At 41.1% G+C, this 20,279-nt stretch overlaps 3 protein-coding genes across 4 annotated transcripts; 1 reads left to right on the forward strand and 2 right to left on the reverse strand.

Annotated features, from left to right (window-relative positions):
- The first annotated feature begins 756 nt into the window (after positions 1–756).
- On the forward strand, positions 757–2,759 carry emc6 (ER membrane protein complex subunit 6). Of its 2 annotated transcripts, none has more exons than XM_051400520.1 (2): positions 757–952; positions 1,981–2,759. In XM_051400520.1, the coding sequence occupies exon 2, from the start codon at positions 2,013–2,015 to the stop codon at positions 2,343–2,345; it is 333 nt and encodes a 110-aa protein (XP_051256480.1). In that variant the 5' UTR covers positions 757–952; positions 1,981–2,012; the 3' UTR covers positions 2,346–2,759. The 2 variants fall into 2 exon arrangements, with proteins under 2 accessions (XP_051256480.1, XP_051256479.1); XM_051400519.1 differs by having other exon boundaries at positions 759–952; positions 1,978–2,759.
- p2rx5 (purinergic receptor P2X, ligand-gated ion channel, 5) lies at positions 2,665–10,948 on the reverse strand. Its single transcript, XM_051400516.1, has 12 exons — positions 10,756–10,948; positions 9,691–9,841; positions 9,301–9,372; positions 9,119–9,194; positions 8,658–8,742; positions 8,394–8,474; positions 7,320–7,461; positions 5,343–5,476; positions 5,154–5,247; positions 4,999–5,064; positions 4,278–4,366; positions 2,665–4,181 (listed from the first exon to the last, which is right to left on the reverse strand). Exons 1-12 carry the CDS (start codon positions 10,884–10,886, stop codon positions 3,917–3,919), a joined length of 1,386 nt encoding a protein of 461 aa, XP_051256476.1. The 5' UTR covers positions 10,887–10,948; the 3' UTR covers positions 2,665–3,916.
- Positions 10,949–13,239: 2,291 nt separating this feature from the next.
- ubb (ubiquitin B) lies at positions 13,240–20,138 on the reverse strand. The gene is given in 6 exon segments (XM_051402137.1): positions 13,240–14,169; positions 17,713–18,054; positions 18,057–18,182; positions 18,185–18,270; positions 18,272–19,280; positions 19,990–20,138. Coding segments are annotated over 5 exon segments (2,253 nt in total). The 5' UTR covers positions 19,273–19,280; positions 19,990–20,138; the 3' UTR covers positions 13,240–13,471.
- Between the last annotated feature and the right edge of the window lie 141 nt (positions 20,139–20,279).

The raw sequence follows: 20,279 nt of genomic DNA on the forward strand, positions 1-20,279 counted from the left end.
TTGTTTTAAAGCAGGAACATCAATTTTCCCCAAAAGGAAATATTTTTTATCTTTTGGGCACAAGATAATTTACTATAAATTCATATGCATCTCTAACGGCTTCAGGTGCACACAGCTGTCATATAATGGAGAGAAGATAAGATAAGATAGACTTTTATTTTATTTATTTATTTATAGAACTCAACTCATTAAGTTTTATTTTCACCTCTGAATGTCATACCATGAAATTCTTGCTGCCGAATGTCGGTCAGATTCTGTTTAGAGGGGCACGGACACTTCAGTAAAACGGGCGAATAACAGAAAGCTATCTTTCTCAACTATCTTATCAACCAGCTCAACCACAGATAACATAGCAAAGTGACTGCTTAAATAAAGCAATGAACACAGCAATGTTTCAAACATAGTGGAGAAATCAGCATACATAGGCCTACAAAGCCATAAGATAAGTAACTTGCGCGCACAAGATAAAAAATATTTCATTTTGGGGACATTTTGGGGACTTTGGGGGGTCCGTAATCTCCATATAATTCCCACTAAATAAGGATTTTCTCTGTATGGTGCAGTTGTGGTACATGTTGCTGTTTCTCCAGTGATGCTGGACGTTTGAATAGAAAGGGTTTACATGCATGTTGAAATGTGGTGCCTCCATGGGGGCCACGTTCATCGTGAGGGGCCTTTTCCCTGCTGTGAAGTTGGAGTTTCCTACTCTTTAATGTTCTCAGAACGCACCACGACGTCGCCTGGGGTTTGACGATTACGCTGTTCCCACAATGCACTGCGGAGGAGCATGGCCGACTCTTGTCTAGGAGTGTCATCCAAACGAGAATGAATGCGCTGTCCCTGTACCATATCTGTTAACATCGTCCCATACTCGAGTCTGTGTACTGACTGTTGCAGATTATGTGTGTGTAGCCGCGCCGTGAGGAGCCGACACTTCCTACGTTTCCATCCGGTGAGAGTCTCCTCCGGTACCGTCACTGGCAGCCTGGGGAGCTAGCTCATAATGCTATTCTGTTAGCCACACTAAATGTTTCAACTGAACGGTTTAATGTCCGGTTAAACTCCTCGGGTCCGTACAGTGCTGCGTTAAAGTTGGTTCGCTTTTGTCCACTCTTTGGTGTTTATGTGCCGGTTTCTGTCACCAGAGCGAGGCTTTAAATGTGTGTGTCAGTATGTGTTTCATTGTGTTAAGCTAACGTCGACCGAGGCTGACCGACAGCTTTTCTTTCTGTCTTTGTCAGTCGCATTAGAGTGCCTGTAATGTGTCCAAACCTAATCTGTTTAAATGTGTATGAAAGCATTACGTTAACCTTTGACGTACTGACACCTGTACAGCCGGTGTTACACTGAACTCAGTGACCGGCAGTGTTGGACAGGTTTATGCATGAGGAGGGGGATGGTTAGGGTAAGAACATCAGGACAGGTCACAGATATCTGTATAACACCGGTATAATATAGCTTTTATAATGATATAACTTAAATGGCATCGCTTACCAGTAGTTGAAGAAGCATTAAGGTAAAAATACTCCATTCAAAATCATACTGAAGTGTAATACTTCATCATCAGATGTCAATATTAAAAGCAGAAGTATTAATTATGCCACCTGTCAGTGTCATCACATTTTATTGCATTGTTGTTATTGATACAGTAATGTGTATGCTGCCTTTTTTTATGTAGCTGGTTGAGTTGATTACAACTATTAATTATTTTCACTTGGGTTGTTCAATATGTAACAGTCCATTAAGTTTTATTGTCTCATGGATTCTGCACATAAAATATTCAACTGCAGAGTAACTAGTTTCCATAGCTGTGAAATAAATGCTGTGGAGTAAAATGTTCAATATTTGCCTCCTAATTGAGTGATGTAGAAGTTTACAGTAGCTTAAAACTGTGTCTCATAACCTTACTTATATACAGTATTTGAGTAACCGCAGCTGTTGTGTATTGGTAACATGTCTGAATCTCTCCTGAAACAGCAGCACCTTCCCTGTGATAGCTGACCAGAGCCAAGATGGCAGGAGTTGTAGCCAAGCGTGAGGGACCACAGTTCATCAGTGAAGTAGCCGTGAGGGGCAACGCCGCCGTGCTGGACTACTGCCGCACCTCTGTATCCGCCCTGTCCGGAGCAACAGCTGGCATCCTGGGGCTGACTGGACTGTATGGCTTTATTTTTTATTTCCTCTCTGCATTTCTCCTCTCTCTGCTGCTCATTCTCAAGGCGGGACGGCGGTGGAACAAATGCTTTAAATCGCGGCGGCTGCTCTTCACCGGGGGCCTTGTCGGAGGTCTTTTCACCTACGTCCTGTTCTGGACTTTCCTTTACGGGATGGTGCATGTGTACTAAAATGATCTACCACAAATAACCCCGAATTTATCCCATCTTATACTACGTAAACCAATAATATTGTCTGTCCTGCTGTTTGTAGATAAGCCATTAGTGAACGACTTTGGATTTTTACATTATGAACTGTTGATTAAACACATTACTTGTCAATAATAATAGTGTGCAGAATAAAATGTCCTCTTATCCTCCGTGCTCCACACTTAGCAGTGACTATGAACTTATTTAAACTGTAACTCCTGCTCTGTGCTTGGCGTCGCCCGTACCAGGAGCAGTTTTGATGATGAAGGTTGTAGTGTAACATAGATCGGAACGGATTACATGCAGACAAGTTTTAAGCACTTTGCATTTAATTTCATGTACAATACTGTGTTTAAATGATAACAAAATCTGATTGAAATAAATACGTCTGTACAACTTGCTTGTATACATTATTAATGAGTTTGTCTCTCAGGCAGTGTCATCTGTTGACATCATGAAATCGACATGACAAGTACATATTCAATAAATAGAAACAGCAGGGAGGAGGGAGGAGTCCATGCACCGTTCATTAACAGACAGTGAGCAGACTCACAGTAGCACATCACGACTGCACTCCACAGCTTCACAAATACATTCTACTCTGAGTAAGATTGTGTTGTGGTCATTGCGTGGCCGATATAAGATTCACAACCAGCACAGCCAACTCAGCATATAGCATGAAACATAATAGTGGTGTCTAACTAGTACAGTCACTACTCAGGTACATGATGCATCCAACCAAAATACCAACAGTTAAGACCATTCACACATTTTCTTCCATATTGCTTCCAAGTACAGTTTTTTTTCCCTCTTAGAATCCACGCTTACAAAATCATCTCTCTCATGACCGACACTGAATTTGTAAGGTCGTCTGCAGATTGTTTTACAAAGTTTATTTTACCTAATCCAAGGTTATATTTAAGGTCCATGGGGAAAATTTGGCATAAAATGTAGGGCTGCAATTTTCATTGTCAGTGAATCTATCATGTCAGACTTTTTGCTGGAATTTTCAAAATTGTATCCATAAAATGAAAAAAAAAATTAAAATAAATATGGCCCATCATGTATTACTCAAACTATAAATTATGCTTAATTAGTCTGATCAACAGCCAAAAAAAGCTAAAAAATATAGATTTTATGACACGAAACAAAGACAATGAATCCTTTGCATTTGTAAAGCAGTAATTAGCAAACATTCAGTAATTCACTTAAAGTCTTAGATGAATAATTTTATGTCACTCTGCTAATTGCATCAGCATTATTACAGTACTTTGGCTTATCCTTATTTATGGACCTGTTGTAACCTCCCACATCCCACCTCTGGATCCTGACCCAGCCACTGAACCTTTCTGTGAATTCCTACAGCAGCGTCCTGGCCTACTTGCACGGTGTGGACCAACATCTCTTCAGTCAGGGCAAACATCACTCAGGCTAGTGGCATGCCAGCAGTCGTGCCAGTAGGTGAGAAGTGGACATCAGTCTGACCTTTGGTTCCACCTCTTGTAACATAAACGAGCCCACAGCAGGTGATCCGTCTTGCTCTGCTTGCAAACTTAATTGTGTGAAGCGAAAGTGATATGATGCCTTGGCTCTGCACCTTGGGTAGAGAGAATGGCAGAGTATCGCTGTCCTGCGTTGCGTGGAATGGTGGGACCCCGACTGTCCACAGGCAGCTGGCTCTCTGCGGTGGAAGAAGATCCCACATTGGCTTCCTCCGGATTTTTGGTGGAGTTGGCCGCCCCTTTCTCGGCAGCTGGTTTCTTGGATCTCCTTTCCCGGTGTCCTGCCTTCGCATCCTTGGGTTTGGTCCGTTCTTTCCTGTTAGATGGTGTGTGAGAGAGACGAGTCAGTAAATGTAATGATTGAGGTTTGAAAAAAGCCCCATCATGACAGTTTGTGTGAATACAGTCATACTTGAAGTTGATGATTTCAAACTTCCTCTCTCTGTAGAAGGAGCTCGTGTTCATCATGTATAGTAGTATCATATCACATGCAAAGGCTCCCTGAAAGAAAGAAAATATCAACTGGATTTTCACATGTGCATCTGTATTTTAATGTTACTGGTGATCATCCATCACTCTCTAGTGGCACTGTAAATATTACAATTTTCTTACAATGGCAATCTAGAAAAGGTTAACACAGTGACAGTAACACAGTGGTGATCAAACCTTTGGTCCAGTGTTGAAAGTATTGCAATATTTATATATTTGCAGTATTACGAACTGGGGGTCTGTGGCGACATTCTTTAAACATTTGTAAATCTGATTTAGAACTTGTGTTTGAGTGAAAACAATGGAGCTTAAAGTTTTAACAGCTGATACAGGAGCTTTACAGAATTGTACACAGTTCCATTTTTTGACTGTATACAACGCAGAAAAACTGTAATACAGCATGTTGCCACAGACACCCAGTTTGTAATACTGAAAATATATAAATACTGCAATACTTTCAACACTGGACCAAAGGTTTGATCACTGAATACTTTCATCAGACCATGGGCCCAATCACCATTGTGTGTCTTCTGCAACAGATAGTGACTTAGCAGACATTTATCTCGAAATTGCACTTTAAGGCTTCTCAGTAATAACCAATTATCCACCAACACATTAACATAATACTTTAATAAATTACTCACTACACCCAGCAGGGCAACACCCGAACCAATGGCAATTATTGTGGGAACAATATTGAATTTCCCAGCCTGCAAAACAATAACAAGCATTCAGTGCAAGTCTTTTACCACACTTATGTACTTCCCTTAGAAAACAAATGCTCGTATCACTGCTGTACCTGGCCATTGATCATTATATCGAAGCGAATCCCGTAAACTTTATACAAACTGCGATAGGGTTCACCATTTTGATCCTTGTAATACCGTGTATATCTGTAGGAGGAAAGTCAGTTCATATAAGGTGTAAAACAGAGTGGAGGCAGTGCACTGACAGATTTATTCCTTGTTAAATGCCTCAGAGGACAAACCTGAAGTTGTATCCTGATGTGACCGAGTTGTTCAAGTTCATGTCCAAACGGGTAAAGCTGTACTCTGGAATACACTGTGAAGAGTCCTTATCCAGGTCACAGTTCCACTCGATAAGAATACCGACAGACCCACCCTGATGGACAAAAACAGACACTTTGTTAATATTAGTGCAGCCTCACACATATTACTGCAGCTCTTGGTTATATTGATCATGTTTGTTTGCTCTAGATTCTAAACTCTACTTTATGTCCTAGCACACACACACACACACACACACACACACACAGGTGTTTTGATTTTTTTCTGGCTGATCGAAGGTAGGTGGGGCTATGCTGGGAAATATGTGATGTCACCAAACTACATGAACCAATAATCTAATAACAATAAGCATTATTTTCACAGCAGACAATTTGACTTGTCAAAGTAGGAGAAGCACCGGTGTTACTATGCTGGCTCTGTTCTTTTAAAGCTGCAGTAGGTAACTTTTATAAAAAATAACTTCATATTTGCTAAAACTTTCATTTTTTAATATTCTGACAGTTGTACATGAGAGATAATCTGTGAAAAAATCAGGTTCCTCTGGCTCCTCCTAGTGCTCCTAATGACATCTGCAAGAATGGGTCTGGAAGAAAACAACCAGTCAGAGCCAAGAAAGATAGTTGATTGTTGAGTTGGGACCCTGATAATGACTCAGTAATCAACTATCTTCAAGCCACCAATCCAAAGCGTTTTTTTATATCTTCCTTGGCTCTGATTGGTTGTTTTTGTTCAGGCCCGGTGGATTCTAGCAAATGCCATAAGGAGTGCCAGAACCAGTTTTTTTCACATATTATCTGTCTCATGTAAAGGATATAGAAAAAAATCTGCAAATATGACAAAAAGTTGTTTTTATAAAAGTCACCAACTGCCCAGTAAGCCATGGCAGTGAGTCAGCATGCACAATACCAGGACCCTGACACTGAAGCAGATACATGGAATTCAGTCATCATTCATGTTATTATTTACACTGTGATGTGTCAAAGGTTCTCAATGAAAAAAGTCTGTGACGTAAACTAACAGATACAACAAAATAAAACAAGAGTGAGGGAGCGATCAATCTGCACAAACATACAGAAGAGGTCTAATCATGCAACACAGTGACTTAAACTCCTGTGTAGATGGACTATGAGTGTGTTAGTCCACCTGCCATTAAGATAACCGTTGCACTCTTAGTTTTTTCAGAGCTTCCAGCCAACTCTCATCGGCTTCATCAGCAGATGGAGTTCGCTTTGTTTTTGTTGTATTCATACGACGGAAGTGTTTTATTTTCTATTTCCACGACCACTTTTTTTCCTAAAAGATACTGATTAATTTAACATTGTTGCACAGCAACTGTGATTTCCAGTAAAACAAAACTACATGGTCTATTGTTTATTTATCAAATACAGTATGCAGAGGTTGTGCTGTATCTACTCAGTGCATTGATACAATATTCCAGTCTCTGTTGAGATCCCTCACAGCAGACTCTCCACTAGTTACTAGATAATTTCCCCCAAAACCATGGAAACACAGAAATAAACTTTGCAGTGCATGCAGACCGTCCCCTTATAAAGCCAATCAAATGGCTTTGATTTCATGGCACATTTCCGTTATTTGTCATCAACGGATGGAGAGAGAACAAAGGAGAGAGGGGTGACAAATGTTGCCTCTAGACTGGGGATGTTGCAGTCAGTTTGTACTCCTCCAGTTTCCAGAACAGTTTTTTCCACTCCCATAATCTCCTCAAGAAATCTACCATCATAGAGAGATGCTCTCTGTTCTGAATCCCTTCAACACTCTGTCATTAATAGGTATAATTACATAAATAATTGTTCAACGGTGTGTTCTTCTACAGTGATTATTGCAGTCACAAGCAGCTAAAATTGATTTTCTCAATTCATAAAGGAACTGAACCCCCCCCACAAAGTCTTCAAAAGTCACATTATTACACTTTGTACCTTGACAGCCATTTCCTGGAAGTCATGTCCCGTCCAGCTGACCAGCTCCCCGAGGCGGAAGATGGGGCAGTACAGATGGGTCTCTCTGTCGTAGAAGCACTTTTTTAGGTAGCTGTCGTTAGCGGTGTCAAGTACGTTGGACCTAAGAGGTAAACACAGCAGACATGAAACACATGTATCGAATGTCAGGTTTTAGTTTCACATTGAACATCTTGTATTGTTGAGTTTGTCTTCCACTGAAGTAAAAAGAGGAAAATCTCCAGCAGAAGACACACCTGGTCCTGCCAACTAAGAGTCACAGAATTCTGTCAACTTCTCACATTGGCTTTGACCTTTCAATCTATATCTCAGACACTATTAATATTTAAACATTGAAAGCTATTGCACTCTCTTTTACAGTCCCTTAATACCGTTATTATTGACTCAACTGTCAGCTTATATATGCAGAATTTGCAGATACACAGCACTTCATATCTAACCCTGACTGACACACACCAACAACAGCATATACAGTGTGTGTATGTCAATCAAGCCACAGCATTGCACCCTCTGGCTCTGAGTACATGGTGTATCTGGATGTGTCACACTGCAAGACGTGTAGTGTTGCCAGCCATTTCGAGTAACACCCATTAAGTGGGATTTGTATTACCAGCCAGTCTCCATTAAGCATAAGCAAAGCAAGATTAGTGAGGAAACGTAGGAGAAAAGGCTTTGTAATTAGAATAAGATCCTGACTGATGAATTAACTGTGGCTTGTGGCATCTCTCTGCCCTCCGGCAGAACTTAAACAGACCACAGCAGAGAAGGCAGCAGCACAGCTCCCTGGGCTACCCCCGTCTGATCTGACACCTGTCCAGGGCAAGGCCCGCTGTCAAGGACGTCTCAGATGACTGTTTCACTGTCTCACTGAGCGCAATGCACAGGCGGTTATAAATAGACGGCTCTCTGCACCCCAAAGTTATTTCAAGCAGCCACTGGAACACGTATATCCCTCAGCTCACTCTGTGAACTATGTCACCATGCCATGAAACCATAGGCACACTGCAGCAGTCAGCGCCACTTACAGCCACTTACTTGGAGAATTCAAACTTGGGAAACCTGATGAAATTCTTGATGTAGATGGTAAAGTTTTCAGCTTCTCTCAGTAAGGGCTCTCTGGAAATGAAAGAGACAGGCAGCTGTGTGAAAAAAACAAAACAAGTGGAGCTGACAGGCTGTATTAGTAATAAATAGAACCTGTGAAATATCTTGGTCCCTGTGAGGGATCAGAGTGAGTGTCAGTGTAGTAGCGCAAAATGGCAGATTTCCAAAGTTCTGCAAGAAAGGAAGGGGTCTCACGTGGGTCTCTTGCCGTATTCAACAGGACACCAGGCATGAATCTCACAGGTCCCAGTGCTGTTTAAACACAAGCCAGTCTTGATTCCTGACAGAGAGAGCAACAATTCCTGGTTAGGTTAAAGAGTTTATTTTAAAAAAGGACAAATTAGAATACGTTTGCGTATGTACAACAAATGTACTACTGTTGTGTGATGAAACAGGTATATTCATGTTTTAGAGAATATAGTCCATAACCAAACCATGACATTAGTGATTCACGTGTCACTATATGACAGATATTGCTTAGATTTGTCTCAATATGACTACATTTGTAATAATGATGCAGCTATTCTTTTTTTCATCACATAGAACACCGTGTAGATTGATCTCAAGCCATAGAGGAATATGTTAACCTGTAACTTAAGCTAAAACTTTTTCAAACTATTCAGGATTGGGGTTTTCACAAGACTACAGATCCTCACCATGGCCAGCTATTACAGTCTCCCCCTCCACACAGTCATCATCGCTCTGACACTGTCCATCTGGCACCTTGAAACTCTGTGAGGGAGAATAAACGCAGCTGGATATGAAAATGCAATTATCTGGCACAGGAAAACTATTAAAAAGTGCTAATATTGAGATTCCTCTTCCTCTGTAAACTCACCTCAGCACAGAACCCCATCCTCTGGTTGGGGGTCTCTATGTAATTTGTTACTATGAAGAACACCTGCCCACCCTACAAAATAAAATTAGATCCAGACAGGGAGATCGGGAAGCAAAAGGTTAAACACATTACACTCCCAAGAAGTCCGATATTGTTAAATCTGTTGAGACTGAGGCTAATGATATCCACTAAAGCAGACACTCAATCGCCTCATAATCTCTCTTGACAGGAGCATAACTGAGGAGTGCTCTGACATCAATATCAGCATTCTGCAAACTTCAAAGAGTTCACCTTTTTTTAAATTAAGTAGCGTTATCTTGATAGATAGATAGATAGATAGATAGATAGATAGATAGATAGATAGATAGATAGATAGATAGATAGACTCACATTCGGGGGTATGACGTAATCCTCAGCACTCCACAGGTGATAGCCTGAGTCAGAGCTGTTGGTCTTAGTGACACCTTTAAGCTTGGTGATGACTGAGGACTGGATGGCCTCGTCTCTGTCCTGGTAACCTTTCTTCACCACAAACACCCACCTGAGACATTCATCCAGACACCAGAATTCAGTATGCTGAATAAGTGTTATTAGTTGTTTGGGCATTTTCTCTGTCAGCGTGGGGGAGCGATGCAACAGTATGGCATTTGAGAGCCCTTGTTGAGCAGCCTGTTTGTGATTGTGCGGCCCGGGGTTGACAGCACACACATTATAACTGTCATTAAGTGTGTTCGGCAGCATGTGGCAGATGAAAGGAGTAATGTTAATGAGTAAATGTGGCCTAGGCTGCATCATAGAATATTTTATGCATCTACCATTTAAACTATTTTGGAACTAATCTGCACACACACACACACACACACACACACACACACACACACACACACACACACACACATGCATCTGTGGGTGGCTCTGTTAGTAAAATGCACAAAAATACCACAAAGTCTCACACATGACATGACAATAAAATCTTATGAACATGAGCAGCTCTCTCTGAGCCACAGCACATGCCATAGAGCCAAATCTGATTTTATCACCACGCTGCAGACACTAAATTTGTCATCTTACAGTTGGAAATAACTTTCACAAACTTTTGGAAAGGTCAAACCAGATAGTATTAACCCTCACCATACTGTCCCAGTCGCCTGCTCAGCTTTCATCATTTCTCTTATAGTATGACATCATCACACAATGAGGGCTGGGACAGGAGAACTTCCTGTCTCTACAGCTATTGATACATTAATGAATTCACCAACACAAACACTTTCTGAGACACCATCAGTATTTTTTTCCTTTTAAATAAAAAGCTTTTTGCCCTGCCACTTTAACAACAGCAACAAAGTCAACACTTTGACAAGCTCAACTATTTTTAACTTTGTGAATCACTTTCTAAAAGGTTACTTCATTCCATGCTTTGAAAAGAGAGTGGAGGGACCATGCTTTGCGGCTCACCCGATTATGTATCCCAGCACGGCCAGCTGATAGAGTCTAAACAATATTCCGATTCTCCTGTTTTCCGCGATGACATATTTCTCTGTCTTGTAGTTGAGGAGAGAGAAGAAGAAGCCCCCCCAGCCTGCCATTCCTCCTCCCGCACGGTGAACCCGAGTGAGACAGCGGCTCGCAGGCTCCCAGCTGATATATACAACTGCTGCACTTGTCATGAGACGGGCAAACCCACTGAGAGAGGGGCTGCAACGCGCGCACACACACACACACACACACACACACACACACACACACACACACCGTCTGCTCAAAGACCACTGCGAGACATCTGGAGCAAATGTTAAAGTTATGCTTGGTTTGGTGTCACATTCATTCAACATTAGTTTGGAAGCCTTTGCGCAGCATTAGTCTTAATACATGTCTAATAAATCTTTACATAGAGTTAATAGTGACCATGGCTAATATTGAGGTATAATTCCTAATGAATCCTACTATAAAAAATAAGGTTACTGGCATTATTTTTCATTGTACTTTGTATGTTTATGGGCTACATGCAGTGCCGTGCAGAGGGGGGGGGGTTCTCTGTGCAGTATATACCCACATGTTATGGTCATGGTAGTGTTAATGACAGCAGACAGCAATGAAGAAGCCTATGGTAATAGTGTTTCATTAATTTCTTCATTGTGTTTGACACTATCTACAGCCAGTGTTTGGTTTGTCCATTCTGGGCTACTGTAGAAACATGGCAGTTCAACATGGCCGACTCCTTAGCAGAGGACCTGCTCCTTCTGTAGATAAAAACATTCATTGCAAGGTAGCGAAAACACAACTATTCTTATTTTCAGGTGATTATTATATTATATGCTAATGAAAACATAGCTATGAATATTGCATTTATGTAAATGGATCCTCCTCAATGTCACACACTGGATCTTTAAATAGTTCAACTAATAATAGGCTTTGTGGGAAAAAAGGGACAGTACCAAAGTGATCTTATATTATAAATACGTATTATTGGTGAATAGTCTTTTTTTACTACATTTATTTCCAAAGTATATTTTCACAGCATATTTTAACTTATCTTTTCTATTCTGATCCAATAAGTTATAATCCATTGGTATTCTAGTAGTACAATTATGTGGTCATTATACTCTTTTAACAGCCTAATCACCCCATTGCAATTATTCTCATCTTTCCTCCCGTTGATACTGAAAACTACCCTCTCTGCACCATCTTCTCTCATTTTCCTTGACTTCCATGTTACTCTTAATTGTTATTGCAGTAAAAAGAGACAGCGTGGGTTGGCCCAATCATCCAGACTAATACTAATCACTTTTCTGTGACATGTTTGTCAACTATATATGTTATCTATATACTATGTTTCTGCTTGACCTCCAGTAATGGCTTCACATCTTTTTTGCAGGGTGGGATGTTGAGTTGAAAGTCTGTCCTTCAACCACAGGATGCAGGTTCATGTCCCATCTGATGTTTTCTTAAGCAACACACTGAAATACCGTTCAACGTGTTAGGTGACCATAAGGCTTTAATCTGAGATGATATACTATGGTATTGCAGCTGATATGCAGTGAACCAAAACTGCCTGCTTTGCTCGGTTGTTGATTAATCTATGATCAGTACTGTCACTAACTTTTATCAGTAACAGGAGAGAAGCAGTTCTTGGGGAATCAGTAATAAAACTGTGTGGTTCATTATGTGAGGCACATCATCACCATTTCACCTGCTTGTTTTAGATGAAAAACCATCACCAACCCAGCTCTGGATATCTGCAAAGCATCTACATTTGACCATGAGCAATATCCTGTTAGATAAAAAAAATCAACATAAACAGGTAAGTGGCCCTGTGGGACAGGAAGTCTGAATTTTAACCACAGATTTTGTACAGTGGGAAAGGAAATGTGTAACTAACTTCATGGAGCTCGAGGGTGGGAGAATAGCTGGTAAACTAGTGACCTCTAGTGGTTCCCTGTGACGTTTCACTCCTCACTAAACAGACTGAGTACAGGAACATTGAACTGCTGTAAGAGACTCATTTGATTTAATGCTATGGAGCTGGCCAAACACGATTCAGAGTACAGGCAACTGGGGTTGAATATGGGATGTTAAATAGACATTTTCCACAGCAACTATTTTGACATAAAATAGTTGGCACTGGTATACCTGTAATCACTGGCGTTACTAATGATACCATTTAAGGTTCAGTTTCTATTTAATGAAGCTTTTCCAGTGAATCTTTTAAGAATTTAAAATGCCATGTATGAAGTAATGCAGTCACATCAACTAACTATTCATGAACAACGGGGCAGTTCAGTAAATAGTACAATCTTGAATTGTCAGTTGTGAAGGAAATAATTATAGCATAAGCAATTAACATGGAATGATATAAAGGGTCTATTATAGTTATCAAAACCTTTGTAATTCTAGCTTATTCGATTCTAAAGTGAATGAAGCTCAGTGTAGACAAATAAATCCACTTTCCAATATTGTCTTTTATTTAGAAGGACCATACCTCGCATGGAAATACATTATTATTTCAGATGTATAATGGCAATTGGACTTTAACAGAGCAATATTTGTGAACCCATTAGCACCTTAGCATGCATATTCTGAACAAATGTGCAAAAAAAAAAAAGCATGTAATTTAATCTCATCTTTTATTGGGTTAGGTCATCATGTAAATGCAGTAAAAACATGAAATCATTTATTGACCACCCCTCAGACGCAGGACAAGATGGAGGGTGGACTCCTTCTGGATGTTGTAGTCAGAGAGGGTGCGGCCATCTTCCAGCTGCTTGCCAGCAAAGATCAGCCTCTGCTGATCAGGGGGAATGCCTTCCTTGTCCTGGATCTTGGCCTTCACGTTCTCAATGGTGTCGCTGGGCTCAACCTCCAAGGTGATGGTCTTGCCAGTCAGGGTCTTGACAAAGATCTGCATGCCACCCCTGAGACGCAGGACAAGATGGAGGGTGGACTCCTTTTGGATGTTGTAGTCAGAGAGGGTGCGGCCATCTTCCAGCTGCTTGCCAGCAAAGATCAGCCTCTGCTGATCAGGGGGAATGCCTTCCTTGTCCTGGATCTTGGCCTTCACGTTCTCAATGGTGTCGCTGGGCTCGACCTCGAGGGTGATGGTCTTACCAGTCAGGGTCTTAACGAAGATCTGCATACCACCCCTGAGACGCAGGACAAGATGGAGGGTGGACTCCTTCTGGATGTTGTAGTCAGAGAGGGTGCGGCCATCTTCCAGCTGCTTGCCAGCAAAGATCAGCCTCTGCTGATCAGGGGGAATGCCTTCCTTGTCCTGGATCTTGGCCTTCACGTTCTCAATGGTATCACTTGGCTCGACCTCGAGGGTGATGGTCTTGCCAGTGAGGGTCTTGACAAAGATCTGCATGTTTGCACCTGTGAAAAATGATTAAAAAGATTCCATGTCACCAATACCCTTTAATGTATGCTGTACAGATAAACCAAGCAGGTGTCAAATTAATTTGACCAGCTTACCATAAAATAGTGCCTTTATGCAGACACTTAATCTTACATCTACATTTTAACATATATGACCATTTATGCTTGTTAATGACTTCTTTCTGTCAGAGGTAAAACATTCATTCTGAAATCGCATTAAAACGTAATGTTTTGCATATACAAGCCATATTAATGCACTGCTTAACATTTTTTCTTACCACGAGCGATGAAAGTGAGCTAAAGCCTACTGTATCATATGAACATACTGGTAGGAAGCCGGCGATTCGAGCACCAGCGCCATTTTAAAGTAAGCTATTGTTGTTTGCCTTCGTTTTGTTCAGCTAACGTCACCCGCTAATGGACGATGCCGCTAGAAATGTTGAACCATTATTAACGTTAACAAATGTTTCTTCCCATTATTGTTCAACTTGACGATTGAGGTTAAGTAAACCTAGCACATTATTCGTAACATAATATATGTTAAATTATTCAATTTAAAACGTTACAGGGAGATTGTTAGCTAGCCTTTATTCATTGTTTACGAAGCAGTTAACGTTAGCTAGCCATTTCTAAAAAAAAAAAAAAAAGAAGAAAAACGGCGACAGGCGTTAAAAGCCACAAAAACTGTAAATTGGTGTGAGAAATACTGTTTAGATACAAGTTAGATAACCTGAAATATTACCGGTAAGACTGTTTTAAACGAAAGATTGTACTCACCGTTTGTTTCTGTAGTTTGACCAGCTATCCCCGGATGACACCTCCCTCTGACTGTGCAGTTGCCAGGGGGACAGGATGATTTATACTGGAGACACGTCATCGAGTAATATTAATCCGCAACTGAAAATAGTTCCAGTCTCTAGTGAATACAGTGTAAACGGTTTACACTGTATACGCAAACAATGAAAGGTTTACAGTATACCTATTTAAACATTGAGTTTAGTTGATTTAATTTGGTTACAGTTGGCTGCATTGTACACACGAAACTTCATGAACAATAATAATAGTTTACTGTAAAAATCCTCGTGTGACAGCAGCTGTTTGTGTAGACAAACAATGAAAAATGTAATGCAGCTGATAATTCACCAAGGTGATAATTTATCTGGGTGAACGGAAAATGTGTATTGTGTAATATGATTCCAACTGTAATATAAACGTTAAATTAAAACTAACTTGTTACAATGATTTCAGCTTTCTTCAACATAGCCCAGGGGGATGATGAAGAGTTCTGAGGCCGCTGCTTCAAGTGCACAAAAAGGATTGTCTTAACTGCCTGACACATGTGACTAAGGCATGTTTAGAGCCTAAGAAAGGTCCCTGCTTACAAAAAAGGAATATTTGTTTTGTAAGACAGTTAAAATATATATATATATTTGAGAGTAAGGGCTAAACTGATCAAATGCCACCCAATTCTGGGGCTGACAGTAATCCAGTGATTATAGGACAGGTCTACATAGATTGCTACTAGATTGCTTAATAAATTGTATGTTGTGTGAATTCTTTGTCTTACATTCTCCGGATCCCGATGCACAAACTGAGAGCAGTTTGTTAATTCAGCAGTGTTGTGAGATAAATTCCTTTGGCAGGATAAACAGCTGACACCAGATAATCCTGATGCCAGTGTTGAGCCAGTTTAGTTTTGGATTAGTTGGCAAATACCACAGTACAATCCTTGTGCCATCCATAATCCACACTACTTTCCTTCACTGGAGACTGTAGTGTCATCCCTAACTAAGTCTATCTTCTGGGTTCTGGCTTCTGTAGGCTATGCACACATTCACCTCGTTCATGTGTTAGGCTGCACACCAAAAAACAAAGATTCTATGATTTAATTTTCTGCTATTGATTCAATGATTCTTGCTAGCCTTGATGTCTTCCTAACCTAGAACACATAATGTGTTTTTTCTGCTATATGTGTGCTGACTCGCCTCAACATGGTGAGAGACACTGCTCCTTTCTGCCTGCCATTGCCCAGGACATAAGACACTCTACAGTATGTTTGTATTAACATCTTACATGAATATGCTGCACATGTTATCCCTCAATAATACAGAAATGTTGCCCCTCTCTCTCTCTCGGAATACAGAAGCACACACTAATTATTGACTATTCCAGGTCAGGACAAAAACCTGCAATGCATTAACACATTTTCAGATTTCTTATACTGAAAACTATTGCAGTCTTAGTAAAGCATCTGCAAGTGCCAAGCCCAAATGTTTGATACTGTTACCAAATATCAGTGTCTCCCCTCTGTCTATTTATGTCATAATTTTCCTCTGGGATGCCAACTCTCTAGTACCAGCTATGGAGTACACCTTTTCCCTCTTTACTTGATTTAGGTATATTTCCTCCTCCCCTGTTGGTCCTTGAATCCCATTTTTAGACCCATTGGCTAAGATCGCCTCTTCTGGTGTGTTTGCCTTTCCCTAATCCATCTTTCTTCTATGTAATTTATCAACCTTTTTGCTCGTCAATAGATGGCGCCACATTCCCATGAATAGAAATTCATTTTACCTCTCCCAAGAGTTCTGCAGACTTAGAAGCTGACCTCCAGCTCCAGAGAGCCTTGATAAAGTTAGAACTTAACTATTATTGAGCTCCACATATAGAAGTCTACATCATATCAAAATCTACCATGAAAATCAGCTGGCTTTGTATTGCTATACAGTCTTATATTGAGATATTGTGCTGGTCGTGGAAGCTCAGCAATATGAACAAATATGATTTATATAAATGCTGGTTTGATTACTTTTCTATACATTGTGCTTCTCACATGCACAATACAACTGAAGCCATGTTTGATGGTATAAAATAGGTCGCTTTAGCACAGCCGGTGATTTACATCATGTGTCAACTTACTGAGAATGAGAAATGGAAATTCCCATGGTGTCATTTATGATTTGAATTAAAATGAGAAAATATCCAATGACTGTGTTATAAGGAGCATTTACTCAAAAATAATGCTTGTGGAGCATCAACATTTTTCTCTCAATTTAGGAGCTTTAAGAAAGCTGTCCGAGTGATATGCCTTATATGTCCACATAGTATGATTTATATTCAAAAGCACTTTTTCTTTTAGTATACCTGGGCCTATTAGGAAGGTTTCACCAGGCATTATGAGGAAATTGTATAAAACACCCACCTCAATTACACCCCTGCTACACTATTATTGTACTATTACTATTATGTTGTTGTTAAACTTAGAACTCTTAATGCCTTTTCTTCTTATAAGTATGTGTGCTGGTGGGTTACCCAGTGAGCTTATGTGCCATTATTATAGATCTGTGAACTGAGTTTGCAACATAAATGAACACCAGAAAGTTCAGTTTAAATTCTTTATTAAGTGATGTGCAACAAACTTTTGGTCATGTTAAGGTTAACACCTTGTACACCTTGAGTAACAACTGGATACGGCATGTATATATAGCACATTAACTTTGAAGGAAACACTTGAAACATGGAATCATTGATTTCACTGCCCACCCCTCAGACGCAGGACAAGATGGAGGGTTGACTCCTTCTGGATGTTGTAGTCAGAGAGGGTGCGGCCATCTTCCAGCTGCTTGCCAGCAAAGATCAGCCTCTGCTGATCAGGGGGAATGCCTTCCTTGTCCTGGATCTTGGCCTTCACGTTCTCAATAGTGTCGCTGGGCTCGACCTCGAGGGTGATGGTCTTACCGGTGAGGGTCTTGACAAAGATCTGCATTCCACCCCTGAGACGCAGGACAAGATGGAGGGTGGACTCCTTCTGGATGTTGTAGTCAGAGAGGGTGCGGCCATCTTCCAGCTGTGCCAGAAAGATCAGCCTCTGCTGATCAGGGGGATTCTCTTGTCCTGGATCTTGGCTTCACGTTCAGCAATGGTGTCGCTGGGCTCGACCTCAAGGGGATGGTTTTTAGATCAGGGCTTGACAAAGATCTGCATGCCACCCCTGAGACGCAGGACAAGATGGGGGTGGAGATGTCCTCAGAGAGGGTGCGGCCTCTTAGTCTTGCCAGAAAGATCAGCCTCTGCTGATCAGGGGAAACCCCTTCTTTTTCCGATCTTGGCCTTCACGTTCTCAATGGTGTCGCTGGGCTCGACCTCGAGGGTGATGGTCTTACCAGTCAGGGTCTTAACGAAGATCTGCATACCACCCCTGAGACGCAGGACAAGATGGAGGGTGGACTCCTTCTGGATGTTGTAGTCAGAGAGGGTGCGGCCATCTTCCAGCTGCTTGCCAGCAAAGATCAGCCTCTGCTGATCAGGGGGAATGCCTTCCTTGTCCTGGATCTTGGCCTTCACGTTCTCAATGGTGTCGCTGGGCTCGACCTCCAAGGTGATGGTCTTGCCAGTCAGGGTCTTGACAAAGATCTGCATGCCACCCCTGAGACGCAGGACAAGATGGAGGGTGGACTCCTTTTGGATGTTGTAGTCAGAGAGGGTGCGGCCATCTTCCAGCTGCTTGCCAGCAAAGATCAGCCTCTGCTGATCAGGGGGAATGCCTTCCTTGTCCTGGATCTTGGCCTTCACGTTCTCAATGGTGTCGCTGGGCTCGACCTCGAGGGTGATGGTCTTGCCAGTCAGGGTCTTAACGAAGATCTGCATACCACCCCTGAGACGCAGGACAAGATGGAGGGTGGACTCCTTTTGGATGTTGTAGTCAGAGAGGGTGCGGCCATCTTCCAGCTGCTTGCCAGCAAAGATCAGCCTCTGCTGATCAGGGGGAATGCCTTCCTTGTCCTGGATCTTGGCCTTCACGTTCTCAATGGTGTCGCTGGGCTCGACCTCGAGGGTGATGGTCTTACCAGTCAGGGTCTTAACGAAGATCTGCATACCACCCCTGAGACGCAGGACAAGATGGAGGGTGGACTCCTTTTGGATGTTGTAGTCAGAGAGGGTGCGGCCATCTTCCAGCTGCTTGCCAGCAAAGATCAGCCTCTGCTGATCAGGGGGAATGCCTTCCTTGTCCTGGATCTTGGCCTTCACGTTCTCAATGGTATCGCTGGGCTCGACCTCGAGGGTGATGGTCTTGCCAGTGAGGGTCTTGACAAAGATCTGCATGTTTGCGCCTGTGTAGAATTGAGATACATTAAATCAGGACTTCATAAAAAAATAAAAATGTATTATTTTTATATATATGCATGTGTATTTTTATAATAAAATAAAAGTTTTAAGTAATTCATCTTGAATTACAGTAGTTACCATAAGTAAATGTATCCTTTACAACCCTTTAATTACTTTTTACACAAGACGTAGCTAGCTCTGGCATTACGTTTACATTAAATTCAGTTGTGTTCATATGAGGGTCAAATCACGTAAACTAAAAATACCATATTGAAATATTAGAAAAGTAGAGAAAAATAAATAAAGCTCTGAACTATCGGCAGCTCATCAGCCATTCCAGCCCGAGCGCCATTTTGAGCTCATATTGACCTTCCTTTTGTTCCGCCAACGTTACCAGATAATGGACGATACTGGAAATGTCGAGTCATTGCTATAGCTAACACTAGCTAACCACTACTGCGTTACAGTTTCGTCGAAATCAAAGACGAACTGCTTGACGTTGAAACTCAAGAAACCTGTATGAAACTAAAAATAGTGTAGCTAAACCACTTAACGTTAATTTGAGACTGATAACACTTTTAACATTCTCTATAATTCTCTAACTTTAAAACTACAGCACACGTCACCAAAGAAAAACTACTAAAGCATTCAATGTATACATGTTTTGAAATATAATGATAACACAGCTTGAAACAATAGAAGAAAATGACTTACTTCTTAAAGACGCAGTAATTTCAAATTCTGTATTCAACTTGTGCAGCACAGCCTATTCAAGTCTTCCTGTGAAGAGTAGTGCTGCAGTACAGACAACACTGTATTATATACCGGAGTCTGCATGCCTCATCTCCCAATGTCCGTCCGCACTGGAAAGTAGTCCCTCCGATCAGTAACACACTATTTCAACATATAGTAGGTCTATTTACAGTTATATTTCATTTCATAATAATACGTTTACTTATAAACGTAAATGTTTTGACAAAAATAGTGTGCTTTAAAACGATAAT

Source organism: Dicentrarchus labrax, unplaced genomic scaffold (genome assembly GCF_905237075.1).
Source record: "Dicentrarchus labrax unplaced genomic scaffold, dlabrax2021, whole genome shotgun sequence".
NCBI classification, from domain to species: Eukaryota; Metazoa; Chordata; class Actinopteri; family Moronidae; genus Dicentrarchus; species Dicentrarchus labrax.

Excerpts from the sequence above, each read along its gene's own strand:
- emc6 (XM_051400520.1), top strand. The coding sequence starts at position 2,013 with ATGGCAGGAGTTGTAGCCAAGCGTGAGGGACCACAGTTCATCAGTGAA.
- p2rx5 (XM_051400516.1), bottom strand. The coding sequence starts at position 10,886 with ATGGCAGGCTGGGGGGGCTTCTTCTTCTCTCTCCTCAACTACAAGACA. Across the intron at positions 9,842-10,755 it reads GTGCTGGGATACATAATCGG|GTGGGTGTTTGTGGTGAAGA; the intron begins GTGAGCCGCAAA and ends TGAATGTCTCAG. Across the intron at positions 5,248-5,342 it reads ACATCAGGATACAACTTCAG|ATATACACGGTATTACAAGG; the intron begins GTTTGTCCTCTG and ends TTCCTCCTACAG.